Source organism: Jaculus jaculus, chromosome 9 (genome assembly GCF_020740685.1).
Source record: "Jaculus jaculus isolate mJacJac1 chromosome 9, mJacJac1.mat.Y.cur, whole genome shotgun sequence".
Taxonomy (NCBI): Eukaryota; Metazoa; Chordata; class Mammalia; order Rodentia; family Dipodidae; genus Jaculus; species Jaculus jaculus.
The window spans coordinates 134,112,392-134,136,391 of record NC_059110.1 but is presented as its reverse complement, the minus strand read 5'-3'; the positions used below and the strand labels follow the sequence as shown (position 1 = coordinate 134,136,391).

Sequence of the window (24,000 nt, the reverse complement as noted above, 5' to 3'; positions counted from 1 at the left end):
CGTTCCTTGACCCAGTCTGGTCACCTGGGCTTTGCCGTCCTCCCCGCAGGCCTCTCCTCCACAGGTGCCTGACTAGCAGCGGCACTGCCCAGAGGCCGGTCCTCGGGCGTCCTGCTCATCGCGCTTGCAGTCAGTGCTGCCGCGCTCCCAGACGCGTACACGTCAGACCTCTGCAACAGCGTTCTTTCTGAACACTGTTCAAAATATGCTCAAACAATGGCTTCTTGAGGATTTCTGTCATGTAAGTTGGTATTAAAAGAATACATAACTTGCTGAGCGGGGTGGCACACACCTTTAATCCCAGCACTCAGGAGGCAGAGGTAGGAGGATCGCCATGAGTTGGAGGCCACTCTGAGACTACAGAGTTAATTCCAGGTCAGCCTGGACTAGTGTGAGACCCTACCTAAAAAAACGAAAAAAAAAAAAAAAAAAAAAAAAGAATACATAACTCAACAAAAGATTTTCTACTTTTGTCAATTCAATTATAAATACTGAATTTTGCAAGATCACAGTTAAAATATTTGGTGTAAGACATCATTTTATAGATACAATGGATAGATCCAAAAATTCACTTTTTGCCAGGCATGGTGGTGCACGCCTTTAATCCCAGCACTCGGGAGGCAGAGGTAGGAGGATCTCTGTGAGTTTGAGGCCACCCTGAGATGACATAGTGAATTCCAGGTCAGCCTGGGTTAGAGTGAGAACCTACCTCGAAAAACCAAAAAACAACAACAAAAAAATAGACATTTAGTGAAAAAAATCTTAGTTTTTATTGTTTATGGTTTTTTAAAGTTTCAACCTTAATACATCCTATAAATTTTAATTTCTCATCATGAAGCCAAAAAGTGAATTTTGCTGTTTTTGATTTTCAAGGTAGGGTCTCACTCAGGCTGATCTGGAATTCACTATGTCATCTCAGGGTGGCCTCGAACTCACAGAGATCCTCCTACCTCTGCCTCCCGAGTGCTGGGATTTAGGCGTGCTCCACCACGCCTGGCTTTGAGATGTCTATTAACTTCCTTAGACTATATAGTAATCAAACTATGAGTTTCAAGTAAGATAATAGCAAGGCAGTTGTTCATGACCCATAATCCTTTTATATTTTAACTCAAATACAAGTATGATGTAAGAGTAAGTGAACTTTAACTTTCCAAATGTTCTGGCTAAGAATTATTAGTCAAGTCAGAGAATCCATTTGCCACAAGTGAACTCTCGATTGTTGTGAGGAAGCAGTCATCAACTGTACCACCGTCTCTGGAGGTCGTGCCCTCCACCCACAAGGCTTCCCACTTCATATGAAAAGTCTGAACAAGGGACAGAGGAGCCACCATTCATTGTTTCTTTGATTCTTGGTGTTTCATGGTATCTTAAATACCTGATTTCAATTTTACAGCAACAACAAACATCAATATTCATTCTGGTCGGTAACTATGCTCCAAGTTGCATGTATTAATGACTTCCAACGTGATCTCTAGGATTCATAGTTCTGAACCATGCTTTAGAAAAACATATCCAGCGGTCTGAGCAGGATTTATTCCTATTCCATCATTGGTAATAGTGGCACTTGTTGCTACAGGAACTTTAAATTCTTCTGCTGCAAACTTAAGACTGCTGTGAAAGGTGTACTTTCAGGAACAGTGAGTACTTTGTAGGGCAGCCGCGGGTCCGACGTGACCGTGATCTTGAAGGATGCCTTCAACATGGTGGAGTCACACCAACACCCCTCAGCTCCGGTCTTGAGCCAGTGGAAGGCCATCTAAGGTTTTGACTAGGCTGGTATTTTCAGTCTCAGGATCTTGAAGCCACTTTTGCAAACTTGTCATTGTTCATTTATAACATTCTCTGGGTGAAGGACATCATTGCCAGATAATATCTACTAGAATTTTCAGAACTCTAAATTATTTTTGTATCATTTTGGTGGAAATTTAAAAATGAATCTTGAATTGCAATACATTTTGAAAAATAAAGTAGGATTGCTTAAAGCACTATAGGTAGCTCATTGAGATACCCAGTGAAATTTTTGCTTAGAATGGATCTACTCTTTTTTTTTTAATTTTTTGTTCATTATTTATTTGAGGGTGACAGAGAGAGAAAGGCAGATAGAGAGAGAGAGAAAATGGGTGCACCCCCTCGTACATCTGGCTAACATGGGTCCTGGGGAATTGAGCCTCGAACTGGGGTCCTTAGGATTCAGAGGCCAGTGCTTAACCACAAAGCCATCTTTCCAGCCCTAGAATAGATCTATTCTTTTTTCAAGAATTTATGATAAAGAGGTATGAAAGTATATTATTTTGCTATTGGAAATTCCTGAATTGGCAAAATAGTGTGAGCCTTTAGAAATGCCTGCATTGGCAATACACCACACACTTGCTGAAATGCTGTTTTTAATTTTTTAATTTAAAAATATATTTTATTTATTTATTTATTTGAGAGAGAAGGGGGGAGAGAAAGAATGGGCGCGCCAGGGCCTCCAGCCACTGCAAATGACCTCCAGATGCATGCTTCCCCTTATGCATCTGGCTTACGTGGGTCCTGGAGAATTGAACCGGTCCTGGAGAATTGAACCGGGGTACTTAGGCTTTGCAGGCAAGCACCTTAACTGCTACACTATCTCTAAGATATGGTATTTAAAAGAATATTTTATTTGTTTATTGATTTACTGGTGAGAGAGAGAGAATATACGGGCATGCCAGGGCCTCTAGCCACTGCAAAGGAACTCCAGACTCATGTGCCACCTTGTATATCTGGCTTATGTGGGTCCTGGGGATTCGAACTTGGGTCCCCACTCTTCTCAGACAAATGCCTTAACTGCTGAGCTATCTCTCCAGCCCATGGGTATGGTGTTTTATGAAGAAGAAAAATTTATAACATCTGAAGAGAAGCCATAATATTGGGTATGGTATTTAAATTGAAAAAAATTTTCTCTCAAACATTATTTATTTACTCATGTGTGTATGGGTGTTCTGGGGCCCCTGCTGCTGCAGGTGATTACCACAAACTTGCACCAAGTTTTTCATATGTCTTTCCCTGGGTGATTTGGAATTGAACTTGAGCTGGCAGACTTTGCAAGCAAATGCCTTTATCCACTGAGCCATCTCCCCAGCCCCTTAAATAAAACAAAAATCTCTGATGGGCTGGAGAGATGGCTTAATGGTTAAGGAACTTGCCTGCAAAGCCAAAGGACCCAGGTTCGATTTGCCAGGACCCTTCTAAGCCAGATACACAAAGTGGTGTATATGTTTGGTGTATGTGTCTGGAGTTCATTTGTAGCGGCTGGAGGGCCTGGTGGGCCCATTTTTTTTCTTTCTCTCTGTGCCTCTTCTCTCTGTCTCCCTTTCTCAAATAAGTAAACAAATACAAATAAAATAAAGTAAAAAATTTTAAACCCCATAAATCTCTTAATGAGAGTTTTGTTTATTTTTCAAGGTGGGTTCTCACTGTAGCCCAGGCTAACCTGGCATTCACTCTGTAGTCCCAGGCTGGCCTTGAACTCACAGAGATCCTCCTACCTCTGCCTCTTGAGTGCTGGAACTAAAGACCACCACACCCCGCTGAATTTTTTTTTTTTTTAATTTTAGTGTTATTATGTTTGAGAAGGCTCTGTGGTGTTTCTTAGACTGACTTCCATTTCCTAGTGATTGAATATCATTTCCAACATATATTTATTTGAGAGAGAAAGAGAGAGAGAGAAAAAATGTGTGTGCCAGGGCCTTCAGCCATTGCAAATGAACTCCAGAAGCATGCGCCACCTTTTGCATCTGGCTTACATGGGTTCTAGGGAATTGAACCTGGGTCCTTTAGCTTTGCAGGTTAGCGCCTTAACCACTAAGCCATCCCTCCAGCCCATAATTTCCAACTTTCATAGTGAAAGCTGAATATTCCTTGTGTGATTATAGCTATTTATATAAGCTGTATGTGTTTTAAACAGAATAATTCATAAACACTTTGATTTCAAGCTTGATGAAAAGTACAGCAAATAACAGCAATATCAGTCTGTCCATGACTCATGTTTAAGAATTATTAGCATATTGGGATTTTGCTTCACATCCTTTTCAGTAATATTACGGCTCAGATTGATTCCCCTTTGTATTCTTTTTTGATTCTATCGACATTTCCTACAAGTAACCATTATCCTAAGGGTGATGTGGATCCTCTGTGGCTTGTGTGCCTTAAACATATATGTAGTGTGTCATGCTTTGTTTCCCTTTGCAGCCTTTAGTGTTCATTTAAAATGGCTTTTGAGATTTGGTCCTGTTGAGATTTCCATACTTAGGGAAGGGAAGAGAGGGAGTGTTGCAGTCCAGTTCTCATTGCTGTTAGAAATCACCCAACCAAGAGAAGCTTCTGGGAAAAAGAGATTTATTTTGGCTTACAGGCTCGAGGGGAAGCTCCACGATGGCAGGGGAAAACGATGGCATGAGCAGAGGGTGGACATCACCCCCTGGCCAACAGAAGATGGACCACAGCAACAGGAGGGTGTGCCACACACTGGCAAGGAGAAACTGGCTATAAAGCCCATAAGCCTGCCCCCAACAATACACTCCCTCCAGGAGGCATTAATTCCCAAGTATCCATCAGCTGGGAACCTAGCATTCACAACCACCTAAGTTTATGGGGGACACCTGAATCAAACCACCACATTCCGCCCCTGACCCCCATAAACTGATAATCATACATGATGTAAAATGCAATGCATTCATCTCATTTTAAAAGTCCCCATAGTTTTTATCAATCCCAAAGATGTTCATACATCCCCCTAGTCCAAGATCTTTTAACTGAGCCATAATACCAACACATAACCTCAAAAAACCCATAATGGCACAGAATAAATATTCACACTGCAATAGATGGCATTGGGCATAGCAAAGAAACATTTAACCAATACAAGATTTAAACTACCAGGGCAAACATCAAACTCTGTAGCTTCAAGTCCAGCAACTCTAGCCAGTGACAAATCTTCAAGTCCGATAATTCTAATCAGCAACAAGTCTCTGGCATTCCAATTCCACCCCTCCAGCTAGGCTACTCACAGTCCTGGGAAACTTCATCGGGGCCGGCAGCTCCTCGGCAGCCATCTCATGGTCCCGGCATCTCCATTGGGTCTCCACTGCAAGCCACGCTTCATCCTCATGGCCCCATGGGGTCTCTATGCAGGCAACCAGCAAACCCGCTTCACACTGCCCATGGCCATTTCCAAAACACAAGACCGTGTTGCAAACTCAATAACCCTCTTTCCAGCATTTCTTATACTCCACAATACCAGGTAGGGTGCCAATTTGTTAATCCAGGGGGGAATAAAGCAGACTTTGAAGAACAGGACACTCCTTGAGCACTCAGGCCCCTTCAAAAGAGTCTACGTTCTTCTTGTTGCCCCAGCACAGGTCAGCTAGCCCAGTCTCAAAGGTTGTAATCTCTCAGTTGCAGCTGAATGGGCAACAGTTCACCCAAAGATTTTTCTTTCTATGCCATATCCTTCTGCACACACCAGTTCATTTCTATGCAAAGCAACCCTGCACAACTTCTCAGGACATGGGCACAAGAGCAAGCTTATCACACAAACTGCTAGCCTAGTCCAAGCAAAGCTCTTTCTCACCCTCACAGTCCATAGTTCTTACTGCATTCAGGTCTTGCAGCTCAGACCAGAACAGTCCATCAAGCTGTACTTACAGCACTGCAAGGCATTTCTTAGGCCAAGGTTTCAAATCCTTCCACATTCCTCTTGAAAACCAGCTCCAAAAGGCCAAAGCCACACAGTCAGGTGTCTAGCAGCAACCCCACTCCTTGGTACCACTTTACTGTTGCAGTCTGGGTCGCATTGCTGGTAGAAATCACCCAACCAAGAGTAGCTTCTGGGAAAAAGAGGTTTATTTTGGCTTACAGGCTCGAGGGGAAGCTCCACGATGGCAGGGGAAAACGATGGCATGAGCAGAGGGTGGACATCACCCCCTGGCCAACAGAAGATGGACCACAGCAACAGGAGGGTGTGCCAAACACTGGCAAGGGGAAACTGGCTATAAAGCCCATAAGCCCGCCCCCAACAATACACTCCCTCCAGGAGGCATTAATTCCCAAATATCCATCAGCTGGGAACCTAGCATTCACAACCACCTAAGTTTATGGGAGACACCTGAATCAAACCACCACAGGAAGGGAAGGAGAAGCAGGGAGGAAAAGAGGGAGAGTGAGAGAGAGGAGAAAATTCCAGCTCTGATGATGTGTAGTAGTCTATTTTATGACCGTACAACAATTACACATTTTCTTGTTAGATGACAATTTGGGCAATTTCTGGTTTTGTTCCCCTGGAGCCTGCATTCTTACCTATGTCTCTTTGCATACCTATATAAGAGTTTCTTCTCACTAGTTATACTGGTTTATCATCTCTCTAACAGTATATGAATGTCCATTATCATAACTTCTCCAGTACTTAATATTGCAGACAGTTTAACTTCTATAATATAAGAGGTGGGAAATTGTTTAAATTTGCATTTTGTCCTGGTTAGTAGTGAGATTGGGTATTTTTCCTGTTGGTCACTGGAGACTTTCTCTGTGAATTGTGTGTCTTTTGTCCATTTTTTGTTTGGAATATTTGTTTTTCCTTTTTGCAAGTGTAGGGTATGCTTTAAATTCTAGTTCTTTTTTAGTTGCAAATAGCTTTTTGTAGCTAAATGGTGATTATAAAAAAATGTTTATAAGTCTTAGATTTAAAAACATATTTATTTGCATGTATGTGTTTGTGTATCTGTATATATGGGCACACCAGGGTCTCTTGCCTCTGCAAATGAATGCCAGATGCTTGTGCTGCTTTTTACATTTGGCTTATGTGAGTGGCTAGGGAATTGAACTTGGGGTTGGCAGGCTTTGCAAGCAAGTACCTTTCATCCCTCAGATTTTTTTTATTATAATTGCTCAATTTTTATTTTTTTAAAAATTTCTTTTATGTACTTATTTGAGACACAGAGAGAGAATGGAATGCCAGGGCCTCTGGCCATTGCAAACAAACTTCAGACGCATGCACCACCTTGTGCATCCGGTTTACATGGATCCTGGGGAATCAAACCTGGGTTCTTTGGTTTTGTAGGCAAGTGCCTTAACTGCTAAGCCATCCCTCCAGCTCCCCAAGTTTTACTTTTTTTTTTATTATTTATTTATTTGAGAGCGACAGACACAGAGAGAAAGACAGATAGAGGGAGAGAGAGAGAATGGGCGCGCCAGGGCTTCCAGCCTCTGCAAACGAACTCCAGACGCGTGCGCCCCCTTGTGCATCTGGCTAACGTGGGACCTGGGGAACCGAGCCTCGAACCGGGGTCCTTAGGCTTCACAGGCAAGCGCTTAACCACTAAGCCATCTCTCCAGCCCCCAAGTTTTAATTTTATGGCTTGTCATTGAGTGTATTTTTCCAAGAAGTCTTCCCTCAGTCTGGAGTTATGAGATTTTCTTTTTAAACCTTTGAGGTTTTGCTTTGCATATTTTGGTGATTAATTCATCTGGGACCCGTTTTTCTGTCTGGTGTGAATTACAAAGTTAAATATATCTTTCCATATGTGAAGTTGTCCTGACGTTATTTATTGAGTCCATTCTTTTCTAAGCCCACTGACTTGTAATGATCTCTCTGTATTACAGACACATTTCCGGTCTATGTGGGGTGTGCGTCTGCACGCTGTTCTGTTTCGTTTTTCCACTTTACCTGTATTGTACCAATAGCACTGTTTTGATTACCACAGCTTCAAAATTATTCTTGCTATCTCATTGAGTAAGCCCTTTCCAGTTTTTTAAATTACATTTTCATATGAATTTTAGGAGCCCCTTTCCATATGAATTGTAGGAGCAACTTTATCCCTCTTCTTTTATGGGTGATAGAAGATTGAACCCAGGCTGACAGGCTTTGCAAGCAAATTTCATTTAACCACTGGCCCATCTTCTCAGCCCCTATAGTTTTATCGTCATAATCACCATTAGTTTAAGATAAGTTCTTTCAACATAGTCCAACCTGGCCCCAAACACGTAGCAATTCCCCTGCCTCGGCCTCCTGGATGCTGGGATTACAGGTATGAGCCACCATACCTGGCTTCTGCAGACATTATGAATTTGTGAATTGGTGGTGTTCGTCTGTCCTGTCATTATCTCTTCAAATTCTGCTTTTGCCTCATGCTTTTCCATGCCCTACCTGAGATTCTGAGCAAACTAGACCTCCTTTCTCTACCTTCTGGGGGTTTTTTGTTTTTGTTTTTTTGGGGGGGTTAAGGTTGGGTCTCTCGCTCTAGTCCAGGTTGACCTGGAATTCACTATGTAGTCTCAGGATGGCCTCGAACTCATGGTGATCCTCCTACCTCTGCCTCCCGAGGGCTGGGATTTAGGCGTGTGCCACCCCGCCCGGCTCCTGTGTTCTTTTAAGTGTTGCATTACTTTCCATTTCGTTGTCACTGTACTGAAGTCTAAGTAATTTTCAGATCTTTTCATTTCCTCAGCCTCTTCAAATCTGCCATCACTTACATACCTGCCCTGCACTCCTAAATTCACTCCCATGAGCACGTGAAATGTGTGTTTACTGTCGCCGCCTGCTAGCTGCAGTGCCCGAGGTCTGCATGAGCTCACTGTGCTGGGCTGTTTCTGCTGGCTTTCCTTCCTTCGGTCCTGTTTGTGTTTTGTGACTGAGGTTCCCGCCCCACAACTTAATGTTCAGGATTCTCTGAGTCTAAGGGTCCCCGGAAGATGACTTGCAGGAAGCTTTCTTGCTGCTTCCTGCGCATTCGTGGCACGTCCAGGCACTGCCGCTTTGCACCTAATGACTGGCGTGAGAGTGTCACCCTAACCAGGTACTGTGAGCTCCGGACTCTAACCCTCAGGGAGGGGAGTCAGTGGGTCAGTACTCTACGAGCCATTTTCTTTACCCATTGATACGTCACCCTAGCCCTCATTCTGGATTTGTGAAGATACTGAAACAATGTATATATATGTAAAAAAGGTTAGGCATCCTTTTGTGTGTGTGTGTGTGTGCATGTGTGTGAGTGCAGGTGTGCGTGCCAGGGCAGATATGTGGGGATCAGAGGACAATTTTTTGGTGCCCTCACCTTCCACCTGGTTTGAGGCAGCGCCTCTCTCGTGGTTCATTCCTTTGACTGCCCAGCTAGCTGGCCCATGAGCTTCTGGGTGGTTCTTCTGTCTGCTTCCCTCTGGGCCATAGGCGTGCTGGGATTACAGACACTAGTGACACAGCACCTGACGTGTGTTCTGGGAGTTCAAACAGATCCTTGGGCTTTCTTGCACAGCAAGTGTTTTTCCATTGAGCTATCTTCCCAGGCTCCTAACTATAATTTTCTTTAACTTTTTTTTTTTTTTTTTTTCGAGGTAGGGTCTCACTCTCTGGAAGTCACTTTGTAGTCTCAGGGTAGATTCCAAGTCACAGTGATCCTCCTACCTCAGCCTTCTGAGTACTGGGATTAAAGGCGTGTACCACCACACCCAGCTTTTTTATTGACAACCTCCATATATACAGACAATATACCATGATAATAATCCCCTCCCACAACCTTCCTTTTCTCACTCCCAACTCTGTTCTACTGAATTTCTTCTTTGCAACTAGTCTCTCTTCTATTTTGCTGTCATCATTCTTTCCCTTCTGTTATGTAGGTCTTGTGTAGTTAGCCTGGCCACTGCGAGGTCATGCATATCATGGCCACTTTATGTCTGGAAGACAGTATTGCTAAGCACTGCTCCTCTTCTTCTGGCTCTTACATTCTTTCTGCTACCTCTTCTACAATGGTTTCTGAGCCTTGGAAGATATGATAGAGATATCTCACTTAGTGTGGAACATACATACCACTCTCATTTCTTCTCAATAGTTTGGTGAGTTTTAAGTCTCCCAATTGGACACCACCATCTGAAAAGAGAAGCTTCTCGAACCAAAAGTGAGAGTAGCATTAATACATGGGTATAAACATAAATATTTAGAGGTTAGTTTGGTGGGTATAGTATGTCCACTTAGCCAGACAACAGTAGTAATTTCCTTACTGGGGCTTATGATCTCCCCAGCCGTAGGCTTTTAATTAGGTTTTCAGTACCAGGCATGAATTCTCTCCAGCTGTGTGAGCCTGAAGTCCAAACAGAGCGCAGTTAGTTTCCCCTATGACAGATAAGTCACCGTTGTACCAGTTGGTACATTTGGTCTGGCTGGTCAAGCCATAAAGCTTGCAGGGTCCACCTCTGGTCAAGACCATTGATGATTTTTTTCCCCTCAATAGACATCATAGCCTTTTTGTTTGTTTGTTTTTTGTTTTTGTTTTCCAAGGCAGGGCCTCACTCTAGCTCAGGCAGATTTGGAATTCATCTGTACTCTCAGGGTGGCCTTGAACTCATGATCCTCCTAACTTCTGCCTCCCCAGTGCTGGGATTAAAGGCCTGTGCCAGCACACCCAGCTTCTTTTCCCTCTTTTTTTTTTTTTTTTTTAATAAAAAGCATTCTGACAGCTGGTTAACTGGGAGACTTCCCACTCAGCTCCAGCTTGATTTCTCAGTAACCTGCAGCCGAAGCGTGTGATGCCTTTCAGTACTAGGATCCTACCCTCTAGTTCTGGTGGCCAATCAAGAGCCTTGGCCATAGTCTGTAATGTTTGAGGGACATTAAGGGCCTCCTTGACCAACAATCCACTAGAAGGTATCCCAGACATCATTTTTAAGACAGTCATTAAGGATATAGAAAAATAGGAAGTGCCATCTTGTGCATCTGGCTTACATGGGTCCTGGGGAATTGAACCTGGGTCTTTTGGTTTCACAGGCAAACACCTTAACCACTAAGCCATCTCTCAGCCCACAAAAGCATATTTTAATTGAGGAAATGGCATACCATCGCCAAGGGAAACAATGTTTTGAAAATCATCAGTAGCAGTAATTATATTTTGAATTTAAAAGGAGCTGAGCTAATAGAGAAATTTCTTGTGAGGTTTGGTTTTCCAGTATTACCTATTTTAAATTATCTGCATAGACTATTAGGAACAGATTAGAACCTTGTCCTTACATTTTTATTGGTTGGGAAATAGTCAGTACCAGTAAGTGGTAAAGAGAATTTTTATTCCTGGGATATACTCTCACTTTATGATTTGAGTGGAAACTCAAATATCACATTGGCAACTCCAATTCAAATCTGAATCACTGTATTTATTATTCCAGTTCATGCCTGGCTTAAAAATATTTTTTTTATGGGCACGTTGGTACCATCTTTTCCCTCCTTCCTACCCCCATTGAAGATTGTTTTTATTTGTTTGTTTTTTGGTTTTTGGTTTTTCAAGGTAGGGTCTCACTCTAGCCCAGGCTGACCTGGAATTCACTATGGAGTCTCAGGGTGGCCTCGAACTCACGGTGATCCTCCTACCTCTGCCTCCCGAGTGCTGGGATTAAAGGCATGCGCCACCACACCCGGCTTGAAGATTGTTTTTATTAACAGCATATTTTGTATGGCTACATCATATGGTCTACCATCTTTTCCTTCCCCCACCCCCATTCCTCTGGGGACCCTCCTCAGTAGGGTTGCTGTTATTCCCATGGGGTTGTGGGTTATGCATTGTGGGAGCAGCGGACAGTCATTGGGGGGAGGCAGTGCCTCTGGGCATGACAACCCAACCTGTGACTCTTACAATCTTTCTGCCCCTCCTGGGCATAATTCCCTGAGCCGTGGTGGGTGCGTTTTAAATCCACTTCAGTGGTGAGCTCTTAGGAGCCTCTGGATCTCTGCTTTGGGAAGTGTTGAGTCTCCTCAGTGTCTGTCTCCTTCACCCTGGTGCTGGCTGTCAGGCTTAATAAGCTCACGCTCTTCTCCCCAGTTCCTCTGTGGTTTCGCCTGGGCCTTGGCCGAAGTGTGAGGGGTGATTTATCTCCTCAGTCTGCTACTGTCTGAAAAAGAAAAGCAGATTCTCCAATGGAGAGTTAAGTCTGCATAGGTTAAATTCAATACGTGTTATTAATTTAGGGAGAGTTTGATGGACATAGCCCTTCTTTTAGCCAAAGACTAGTGGAAGCTTGACATTGGAGAGCATCATCTTTGTCTCTATAGGATTCTGACCTGGTTCCCAGTTCTAGATCGGGGTTCCTTTCCACTGAGCGGGTCTCTTGGCCATTGGTTACGGCCAAGGCTGAGGGCCACCACTGCGCTGGTGGGCACTTCTTGCAGGCTGGCTGCTTCTGAGGCGCTTAGACCCCTGCTCGCTCCCCCCTTTGTTGGCCACTTTCCCCAGTAGCTCAAGTAGCGCTTTCCAGCACTAGACGGGCTGCTGGGGACTGGCTCTCTTCTGGTCCCAGCCAGGTCTCTCCATGCTCTGTGTCGGCAGCCTATGGTGTCTTCAGCCATAGGGTCGTACATTTCACTTCCGATGGTTAATCAAGTGCTTTGAAAGAAGCCTGTCTTGTTTGGGGGACCTCTTAGGTATCTTTGATCAACAACTCAATGTGGATAGTAGCGATTTCTGGTTCTGGGAGTTACAGGCAAGAGGCAAAATTTTTTTAAAGTTAGGCTTTATCCCACTCTTTCCAGAGCCCTTCTTTTTGGGAGCTCTCCCTATAATCCTGTTGAGGGTTAAATCTTTTGGTCTACCTTCAAGAATAAAGGTTTCTGTGGTACCAGTTCATTTTGGATTTAGTTTTGTGTTTATTTGCCCCAGAACTGCTCTTCCCCTCCCAAACCCTTCCATCCCCATTGTCTGGGCCTCGGGTTGCCTATCAGCTATGCCAGCAACTCAAGCTGATCAGGTTAGGAACCGCAGATGAGTGGGCATGTACACCATTTGTCTTTCTGTGATTGTGTGTGTTTGCGGAGAAGGATCTGTTCCAAGTCCATCCATTTTCCTACAGATTTCACTGTGTCATTTCTTTCTTACTGCTAAATAGAATTCCATTGTGTAAATGTACCACAACTTCATTATCCATTAGTCTAGTGATGGGCACCTGGGTTGGTTCCAGTTCTTAGCTATTATGAATTGAGCAGCTATGACCATGGTTGAGCAAGTATCTCTGTAGTGAAGCCTGGAGCATTTAGGATAAATGCCCAGTAAGGGAATAACTGGGTCTGTTGGTAGTTCTATAGTCATTTTTTTTCAGGAATCTCCGTATTGATTTCCATAGTGGCTGTACAAGCTTGCATTCCCACCAACAGTGGATGAGGAGGGTGCCTCTTTCCTCACATCCTTGCCTACATTTGTTGTTGTTTGATTTTTTAATGATTGCCATCCTTACTGGAGTTAAGGTGGAATCTCATAGTTGTTTTAATTTGCATGTCTGTGATGATTAGAGATACTGAACATTTTCTTAAGTGTATGTTAGCCATTTTTATTTCTTCCTTTGAGAACTCCTTATTCAGTTCCCTACCCCATTTTTTGAGTGTGTTGATTTTTAATTGTTTAGTTTTTTGAGTTCTTTGTAGATTCTAGATATCAGGCCCCTGTCAGTGGTCTAGCTGTATGTCTGGCTTTTCAAGTGGGTGCTGGGTACCAAATTTGGGTTCTCATGCTTGCATAGCAAGTGCTCTTACTGCTAAGCAATTTCCCTGTCCCATCACCAGCCATTTTAAAACTCTTGATTTGAAAGAAATATTTTTACTGAAGTATTTCTAAACAATGATTTCTAAAACATCTAGCCAGGAGTGGTGACACTTGCCTTTCATCCCAGTACTGGGGAGGCTGGGATAGGAGGATCACCGTCAATTCAAGGCCAGTTTTGAGTTCCAGGTACCCTGCCTCATAAAACTGTAAACAAAGCAAAAAAAAAGCCGTGTAAATAAATGCCATTATATTGGTTTATGTTTGTTTAGCTGAATTTATTGAGAACTATTTTAAGATTAGAAACGTTGTGTGTGTGTGTGTGTGTGTGTGTGTGTGTGTGTGTGTGTTACAGAGGCTCGGATCACTGCCAGCAATTCCGACAACAGTGCAGCGGCTTGTGGATGCAAGTCAGGAGACACTTTTGAGGACATGAAGTTCGTTATTTAGAGCTTCTGATGTTCTCAGGAGTTTTACTTTTGTTTTAAGAATGGAGACAATGTCGTTTTGATTTCTTTAGCAACTTTTGGTATAAACTTTTTCAAGTAAGAACACCAAGTCATAGACTAAGATCTCAAAGTTAAATGGTATTTTACAGTTTTGAAAACCCCTTCACAGATCTTTTCCTGTTAGGTTCTTAGAGCAGCCTTATGAGTTGGCACTTTCAACGTCTGGTACAAAGTAAAAACAAATTTCAGCTAATAGAAACTGCATGTGCTTTGTGTCATAGGTAGATTAAAAGCTTTCCCCTAAAGATCTGGAATGAGACAAGGATATCTACTGCCACTTCTCTTCGGCACTATCTTAGATGTTTTTAGATAGGGCAGTTATATAAGAAAAAGCAAAGGCATCTGTATCAGCACTATTTTTAGGTGACATCTTTGTGTGCATGTGTGTGTGGATACTGGGGATTGAATTTAGGGTCCTTGTATGTGGTAGGCAAGTGTTCCCAGCCCCTGAAGATATCATTATTATATCTAGAAAATCCTAAAGAATTTGTCAGGAAAACCATGAGAGGTAGTAAATGCGATACTAGCAGGATGCCGTCTCAGGATACAATATCAGTGTCCAAACGTCAGTTGTATTTCTCTACACTGGCAACGAACAGTTTAAAATGAAATTAACAAAACTCCATTTACTAGCATCAGAGAATAAGAAGAGAGTTGGGGAGTTGGCTTTACTGTTAGAGGCACGTTAGTTCTCCAGTACCCGTGTAAGCCTGGGCGCCCAAAGTGCCGCACGCATCTGGAGTTTGTATGCAATGGGCAGAGGCCCGGGCACACTCATTTCTCTCATATACTCTCTCTGTTTCTCTCTCCCTCCTTGCAAGTTAAAATTAAAATTAAAAAAAATTTAAAAAATTAAAAATTAAAAAAAAAGTTAAAAAAAAGGTTCCAAGACCCGAATCTATGTCATTCTTACAAGAAAACAGATGAAAATATGCATGCTTTTGTATTGAACAGTATTTAAGATGTCACACAAAAGCATAGCCAGAGGAAAAGTAGATAAACTTCATCACATTAAAAACTTTAATGTGTCAAAGGAGATTATCAAGAAAGTGAATATGGTGGCACACACCTTTAATTCCTTGTACTCTGGAGGTTGAGGTAGGAGGATCTGAGATTACTTTACCTATAGATCTCCCCAACCTTTCTCTTTTTCTTCCTAAAATACTAGAGAACTTTTTCCCCTCATTTTAAATGTATTTTTATAAATAATTTAAAAATTTTAAAGAATTTTTGACTTTTTTTTTTTTTTTCTGTTTTTCTAGAGAGGGTCTCACTCTAGGCCAGGCTGACCTGGAATTCACTATGCAGTCTCAGGGTGGCCTCCTACCTCTGCCTCCCAGAGAGTGTTGGGATTAAAGGCGTGTGCCACCATGCCTGGCGGTTCTTTTTTGTTGTTGTTGTCAATTTAAAAATCTTTTTTTCAACTGGGCATGGTGGCACACGCCTTTAATCCCAGCATGGGAGGCAGAGGTAGGAGGATTGCAATGGCACCCTGAGACTGCATAGTGAATTCCAGGTCAGCCTGAGAAAGACTGGTGTTTGGAACATGCCTGTAATCCTGGCACTTGAGAGGTATGGAGGATCAAGAGTTCATAGCCATCTGGCCTCAAGCAGAGAATGGCCTTGAGCCTTCTTGCCTTTGTAACCCCGTTACTGGGATTACAGGTATGTACCACCACTCCTGTTTCATCTGGTGTTCGGAATCAAACCTAGGGCTTCATGCATGCAACTGAGTTCCTTTTACAGCACCGATCCTTAATTGTTTAAATAAAACTGACCATAGTCCTCCTCCTCAGACTCCATTAAGAGAGATTGTTATATTTTTCAAATATTTTCTTTTAAAGGGAGGGAGAGGGAGAATATGGGCATGCCAGGGCCTCCAGCTGGTGCAAACAACCTCCAGAGTTATGTGCCACCTTATGCATCTGGCTTACATGGGTCCTGAGCCATGGAATATGGGTCCTTTGGTTTTGCAGGCAAGCACTTTAACTACTAATCTTTCTCTCTCCAGCCCCGATCATTAATTAAAAATTTTAAGAGCTGGACGTGGTAGCACACACTAAAAGTTTAAATTTTAAAGATTAAAAATCCCAGCATTTGGGAAGCAGAGGTAGGAGGATCGCCATGAGTTCGAGGCCACCCTGAGACTACATAGTGAATTCCAGGTTAGCCTGGGCTAGAGTGAGACCCTACCTTGAAAACAAAACAAAACAAAACAAAACAAAATAGCCAACAGTCTATAATATTTGACATTTCAGATTGTTATAATGCAGCAATTTCTACATCCTTCAGATAGTTAAATGCTCCAATAACTCAAACTACTGGATTTATAGAAAAAAAAAACCTATCAATTGTGTATTTTTTTATATTTTTATTTAAAAAATAGCTTATGCCTATATTACTTGTTTTTTCTAAATATTTATATTTATTTGCAAGGGGAGAGACAGAGAGAAAGAGAGAAAATGGACATGTCAGGGCCTCTGGCCACTGCAAATGATGCATGTGCCACTTTGTGCATCTGGCTTTATGTGGGTGCTGGGAAATCAAGCTCAGACCACCAGGCTTTGCAAAGAAGCATCTTTAATCACTGAACCATTTCCTCCAGCCCAATTGCTTGGTTTTTATTATGGTTTTCTAGAGGCAAGGTCAGAGTTAGAAAAATTTGGGAATTTTTTGTTGACATTACTGTGATAAGTACATAGCTACTATTTATAGAGACTCGCACTTAGTTTAAAAAATGAGATACCCTACTTGGTTTGTCATGAAAACACAGATGCTTCTAGATTCCAGCAGGGAGGCCTTTTGATCACAAGCATCTGTTTCAGTTGGCCAGACAGATGATAGCTACAGCTTTTTCATTCTTTGTTAAAGGACACTGGCAATTAATTAAACATGTTTTCAAATGAAAAGGTTAACTTAACTTTGCATTTTATAGTTTTTGTTACTTTGGCTGTATCAGTTCTGTATCAGTTTGACTGCTAAGTCATTTTAGTTAAATTGTCTCACTTCTTAAATAAACCTGAGCTGATGACGGTGGGTCGTGTGTTCTGCACTGGAGGCGGTTTGTGTTGAACTGTACATTTACATGTTTGATAAATGTTTCATCAGTACTCACTGAGTGCCAGGCCCAATACTCGTTCTGGGAACCACAGATGTGAGCAAAATCTAGTCTCAGTACTTAACCATTGTCTTACATACAATTCAAACATAGAGACAATAAAAACTTAGGTACTTTCACTTCAAGTTATTGTGTTACTTTAGTTGTAAGGGACAGGTATCTAGAAACATCTAGAAAAAATAATGTGAGCTGGGTGTTGTGATACATGCCTTTGGTCCTAGCACTTGGGAGGCTGAGGTAGGAGGATCTCTGTGAGTTCAAGGCCAGCCTGGGGTTATAGAATGAGTTACAAGTGAGCCTGGGCTTGAGTGACACCCTGCCTTAAAGACAAAGTAATGTGTAAGATGAGAATTGTATTGTATGTTGAAATTGGCTGGGTAAGGGTCATAGGTAAGTGACAAAGACTATAAAAAAAGAAGAAACTTACAGACGGAAGAGACACCAGACAATCTGGAAACTAAATAGTTTGTCAGATGGCTGGTCAAGATGTGACTTTAGGCAAAATGCTATTTCATTCAGAAAGCAGATTTGTGACCTTGACTCTGTCCATCTCATGTGTGTAAAATCAGTGATTTCCAACTATTTGATCATGAATCCCTTAAGTAAAAACATTTCAACATCCCTAACATGTCCATATTACTTATAAATTGATACACTAAAATTTTATATGCATAGTAAAACAAAAATAAGAAGGATGAATTAAGCAATCAAATGTATAATATCCTCATACTATTATTTTACTAATATTATATAAAGTAATGTGATGGATCATTGTTCATTAAGATCTTGACTTAATGTTTTATAATTAATCTGTTCAAATGCCTGTTTCTTTTTTATTTTTATTTATTTATTTGGCAGAGAAAGATGGAGAGAGGCAGAGGTGGGGGGAGAGAATGGGCACGCTAGGGCCTCCAGCCACTACAAATGAACTCGACACTTGAGCCCCCTTGTGCATCTGGCTAACGTGGGTCCTGGGGAATCGAACCAGGGTCCTTTGGCTTTACAGGCAAATGCCTTAACTGCTAAGCCATCCCTCCAGCCCCTCAAATGCCTGTTTCTGAATTCAATTTATTTTGATACTTGACTTCAGTGGTAAGTGTGGATCAAAGTGGAAAAATTTGGCTGTACCTTTGAAATCAAAGTTTTCCTTTTGAAGATTTTTAAAATTTTTTTATTTTTTGGTTTTTCGAGATAGTGCCTCACTCTAGCTCAGGCTGACCTGGAATTCACTGTATAGTCTCAGGGTGGCCTTGAACTCATGACAATCCTCCTACCTTTCCCTCCTGAGTGCTGGGATTAAAGGCGTGTGCCACCACGCCTGGCTATTGGTTTCCTTTTTTATCAAGAAAATTATCATTAGCTGGGCGTGGTGGCGCACGCCTTTAATCCCAGCAATCTGGAGGCAGAGGTAGGAGGATCGCCTTGAGTTCAAGGCCACCCTGAGACTACAGAGTTAATTCCAGGTCAGCCTGGACCAGAGTGAGACACTACCTCGAAAAAGCAAAAAAAAAAAAAAAAAAAAAAAAAAAGAAAATTATCATTTATAACTGTGACTGTCACTGCCAGCTCACAAACCATAGAGGACAAAGGAAAGGCTGAAAAAAGATGCTTGCCCAGTAACAGTTGACCAAAAGGGCTATTGATTGTTGTTTCTCTTTGTCAGTATACCTTGTAATTACTTTTGTTGAGAAATGATGGGAGAAGGTGTGTGTGTGTGTGTGTGTGTGTGTGTGTGTGTGTGTGTTTTGAGACAGGTGTAGCCAAAGTTGGTCTCAAACTTGCAGTAATCTAACTGCTTCAGGCTGAAAGATGATTTTTCATCTATAGAAGATATGATTTGTAGTCACTTGGGAATCTCATAAAAAGATGCTTTTTGGGGGGCTGGAGAGATGGCTTAGCGGTTAAGGTGCTTGCCTGCAAAGCCAAAGGACCTTGGTTCGATTCCCCAGGACCCACATAAACCAGATGCACAAGGTGGCGCATGAATCTGGAGTACATTTGCGGTGGCCGGCGGCCTTGGTGTGCCCATTCTCTCTCTCTCTCTGTCTGCCTCTCTCTCAAATAAATTAGAGTTGCTTTTTCATAATATATTTAAAACATTTATTAAATTGACTTCTTTGCATTTTATTAGCCAAGATTCTTTAATCTGAAAGAGATAGAAAAATCAGTTCAAATAAGCTTGACCATAAAAGACCATAAAATAATTTATTGGCCCATAAGTGACATTCAGCACTGGTCTCAAGGACATTTACTTGGTTTTCAGGTCTGTGTCATTAGTCTGTGGCCTTTGCTTTCTCTGGAGCAAAGGTGCTGTCTTTTAGAGTGGAAGGCCTCCCTCCACATTGTAATGCAGCATGGAAGAGTGCCTTTCTTCTGGTACCATGGGCCGGGAAGACATGAGTGTGCGGCTGTCTTGGGCTGTGATTGGTGGTTACACAAGCCCACAGGAAGTAAGGGAGGGACAGTTTCCCAAAGAGTTTTCTGTTACCACAGAGGAAGGAATGCTAGAAGTCAAAAATAATAGGTATTCGTTACATTTGTGGTGATGAGAGCAGAGGACAGGAAGGCATAACATATTCTTTAAGGTGATAAAACATGATTTAATTTTATTTCCCTAAACACTGATTTTTACAGAGTATGCAAGCAGCAAGATGCCCTACAGATGAATTATCTTTAACTAATTGTGCGGTTGTGAATGAAAAGGATTTCCAGTCTGGCCAGTGAGTATCTGTCTGACTGTTCCCTCTTAATTTGCTAAGTGATATTTTAGAAACTTCTAAAGTTATTTTGAAGATGGAAAATGGAGGTGAGGGTTATATGTTTCAGTCATTACTATGTCAAACTTGGGTAAATACAATGTTTTAAAACCATACGTAGCTATATATGTGATATATATGTATATGTATGTATGTATGCATACAACATATTGGTTCTCTGAGCATAGCTGAACATACTGGTCATATGAGACATGTGTTGCATAATTTTTAGCTGTTTTCCTCTGGAGATGAACTGTTTATTTTTGGATCCTGATTTTGCAAATTACAAACTGGGTGAGCACAGATAAAGTGTTTACCATCTCTGTGTCCCCATGTTCTGAGCTACAAAATGGTAATGATATTTTCCTCAGGGTAATTGTGAAAAATAAGTTGTATTGCTGCTGGGAAGATGGCTCAGTGTTTATAGGTGCTTGCTTGCAAAGCCTGCTGGCCCACGTTTAATTCCCTAGCACCCACATAAAGCCAAATACAAAAGAAAACCATTGGCATAAGCATCTGGGGTTTGTAGTGACAGGAGATTCTGGCACGCACGTGCATGCGCGCGTGCACACACACACACACACACAAAATACATTTTAGAAATCAAGTTATGCTGGGCGTGGGGGTGCATTCCACTAGTCCCAGCAATAGGGAGGCTGAGGTAGGAAGATAGCCATGAGTTCAGGGCCAGCTACAGAGTGAGTTCTAGATCAGCCTGGGCTACAGTGAGACCCTGCCTCAAAAAGTAAAATTTATACTAATAAGACACTCAGAACAGTGCTTACAACATTAATAAGCCCTTGATAAAGTTTTATAATTGTGATCACACAAGAGGCATAAAAATTGAAAGTTGCACAGCAAATGTCATATCTTTACAATCGTTCTCATCATGATTTATTTTATTTGCTTCATGTCACCCATTGAACTTCAAAGACCAAATATTTCCAAAGACTGTTGCCAGGTTCATTTTCTGTACCAAGACAGTCTAAGGACATGAGGAACAAGGAGTCAGGATTTCCACCAAGATTCAGAGAAGGAGGTTGCATGACTGTGCTGTTTCCAGCGCTAAGCATTCTGTGGTGCTGGATTGAAGATGGGACTTTCAACAACTCGACTGAAATATAGGTAGTCAAGGAGAGAGTTTGTTTAAAATATTCTATTATAGATTTTGACTAGTCTACTTAAAACATAGCAGTTATAAGGAACTTGTATTTTAGTGGCAAAGCAATATGTTCAGAGACATTAGCTAGTAACATTAAAAGTTATGGGGGCCGAAGAGATGGCTCAGTAGATAAAGGATGGGCATTAATCCCCAGCACCCATGTAAATGCCAGGAGGGTTTGGAGGGAATCCTGGGGCCCAGCTGGGTAACTTTGAATCAGTGAGCCCTGGACTCAAGTGAGAGACCCTGGCTCAGTAAGTAAGGTGAGAATGACACCAGTGTCAGCCTCTGGTCTTCACATGCATGCGCACATGTGCCTGCACACACATGCACCCACACATGCATTCACACACACATACACACATGTACACTTGAAAATAAAAGAAATTACAGCATTGTAAAAGATAACTTTTGAGGGCCGGAGAGATGGCTCAGTGGTTAAGGCACTTGCCTACAAAGCCTGACGACCCAGATTTAGTTTCCCAGTATCCACATACGGCCAGATGCCCAAAGCAGCACATGTATGTGGAGTTCACTTGCAGCAGCTAGAGGCCCTGGTGTGCCCATATTCATTCTCTCTCTTCCTTTTTTAAATTTTTTTTTGTTCATTATTTATTTATTTATTCGAGAGTGACAGAGAGAGAGAAAGAGACAGATAGAGAGAGAGAGATTGAGAACGGGCGCGCCAGGGCTTCCAGCCATTGCAAATGAACTCCAGATGTGTGTGCCTCCTTGTGCATCTGGCTAACGTGGGTCCTGGGGAACCGAGCCTTGAACCAGGGTCCTTAGGCTTCACTGGCAAGCGCTTAACTGCTAAGCCATTTTTCCAGCCCTTTTTCTTTCCATACAAATAAATAAATAATTTTTTTAAATAAAAAAGATAATTTTTGAGAGGTAGGAGGCGAAGCTCAGTGGTACGCGCATAGCTTGCACAGGCCCTAACAAAGTCAGTCTGCGGCATACCCCCCCCCCCCACTATCATTTACACACAAAGGATGGTGCTGGTATGTAACAGAATTTGAATTTTCTGTCTTAAACACAGTCCTTGAGGCTAGGGAGATGCTCAGTCAGTAAAGAGCTTGTCTCACAAGCATTAGACGCTGAGTTCAATCTCTAGAACCCAGGTAAAAAAGCTGGGTGTGGTGGGGTGTCCTTACAATCTCAGCAGTGGGTAGGCATGGGGCTCCCTGGAATTTTTTTTTCACTCTAGCCTAATTGGTAGGCTGGAGCCAGTGAGAGGCTCTGTCTCAAGGTGGACACTGCCTGAGGACTGACACCTAAAGTTGTCTTTGGCCTCCATAGGTATCTAGACACATGTGCATGTGTGTTCTCCCCACCACACGTGTATGTTTGGGGAAATTTTTAATTTTTGCTATTTTATATGTTGCTATTAGTTCAGCAATTGAGAAAGTCTGCTGAAAGATTGAATTAATAACCTTAAAAATGAGTTTGGTTTTGGGGGCTGTAGAGATGGCTTAGTGGTTAAGGTGCTTGCTTGCAAAGCCTAAGAACTCATGTTTGAACCTCCAGGTCCCACATAAGCCACACGCACAGTGACACAAGCACTGCACACAAGGGGCGCACGCATCTGAAGTTCATTCGCAGGGGCCGAAGGCCCTGGCATGCCCGTTCTCTCTCTTTCTCGTTCTCTCTCTCAAAAATAGAAAACAAGAGCTGGGTGTGGTGACGCACGCCTTTAATCCCAGTACTCAGGGGTCAGAGGTAGGAGGATCACCGTGAGTTCGAGGCCACCCTGAGACTACATAGTAAATTTTAGGTCAGCCTGAGCTAGAGTGAAGCCCTACCTTGAAAAACCAAAAATATAAACAATAATTTAAAATTTTTAGTTTGGTTTTTTAATTAGTTAATTAATTATTATTTTTTGATTTTTCGAGGTAGTGTCTCACTAGCCCAGGCTGACCTACAATTCACTGTGTAGTCTCGGGGGGTGGGGGGTCCTCTTACCTTTGCCTCCCGAGTGCTGGGATTAAAGGTGTGCGCCACCATGCCTGGCTGGTTTTTAATTTCTATGTCCTAGCTCTTCTATCTTTGGTTTACCTACCTTTATTTTATTAGGATGTTTGGAATCATCCTCAAGAGAAGAAAGTCATCTGGTTTTTATTTAGTATCGATGACTCTAAACCACACCGGCTTTAGTTTTATATAAACTGGAAATATCACAAAGTTGATGTTTTGGACTAGATCTACTCCATTCAGCTTGATGGGTGCTTGGCCCAAGAAGTTCTTTATGTCTGAAAATGCTTTCAGTTTTTGGAAACTAAATTTATGGTTTGTTTTTCAGGACTCTCACGTGGTGTCATGTATATATATGGTGCTCATCAAACACTTTGGGGAAAACACATTGAGAAGCCATGCTGTTCATTGACACACAGTACTGACTGGGCTTCTGTCTTTCAGGCATGTGGTTGTGAGGACTTCCCCCAATCATAGGTACACATTTACCCTGAGGACTCACCCATCAGTGGTTCCTGGGAGCATTGCCTTCAGTTTACCTCAGGTAATTCAGATGTTAATTTATTCATAGAAGTCATAGATAAGTCTAGTGATTTTTAAGCAAGTATTGCCTTATAACTATATTGGCTCATTGAGGAAAAACACCTAAGTATTACATAAGGAATTTTCTTTTTGTTTGTTTTGTTTTCGATTCCAGGCTGGTCTGGAATTCACTATGTAGTTTTAGGCTGGCCTCAAACTCACAGCAATCCTTCTACCTCTGCCTCCCAAGTGCTGGGATTAAAATTGTGCCATCACACCTGGATTACATAATAAATTTAAATACATATTCTTGTCTATTATTTACTATGGTTGTTTTTCACTAACTTTTTGCCCTTTTTATTTTTTATTTTTGTTTTTTTGAGGTAGGGTCTCACTCTGGCCTAGGCTGACCTGGAATTCACCATGTAGTCTCAGAGTG

General features: G+C 42.1%; 1 protein-coding gene across 1 annotated transcript in view; it reads left to right on the top strand.

The window, feature by feature from the left end:
• Positions 1-24,000, top strand: part of Nsf (N-ethylmaleimide sensitive factor, vesicle fusing ATPase) — a 176,465-nt gene that overhangs the window by 8,689 nt on the left and 143,776 nt on the right. Inside the window, exons 2-3 of the mRNA XM_045158691.1 lie at positions 19,782-19,867; positions 23,484-23,583. Coding sequence (XP_045014626.1) covers positions 19,782-19,867; positions 23,484-23,583 — 186 coding nt within the window. The remainder of the gene's footprint in view (positions 1-19,781; positions 19,868-23,483; positions 23,584-24,000) is intronic.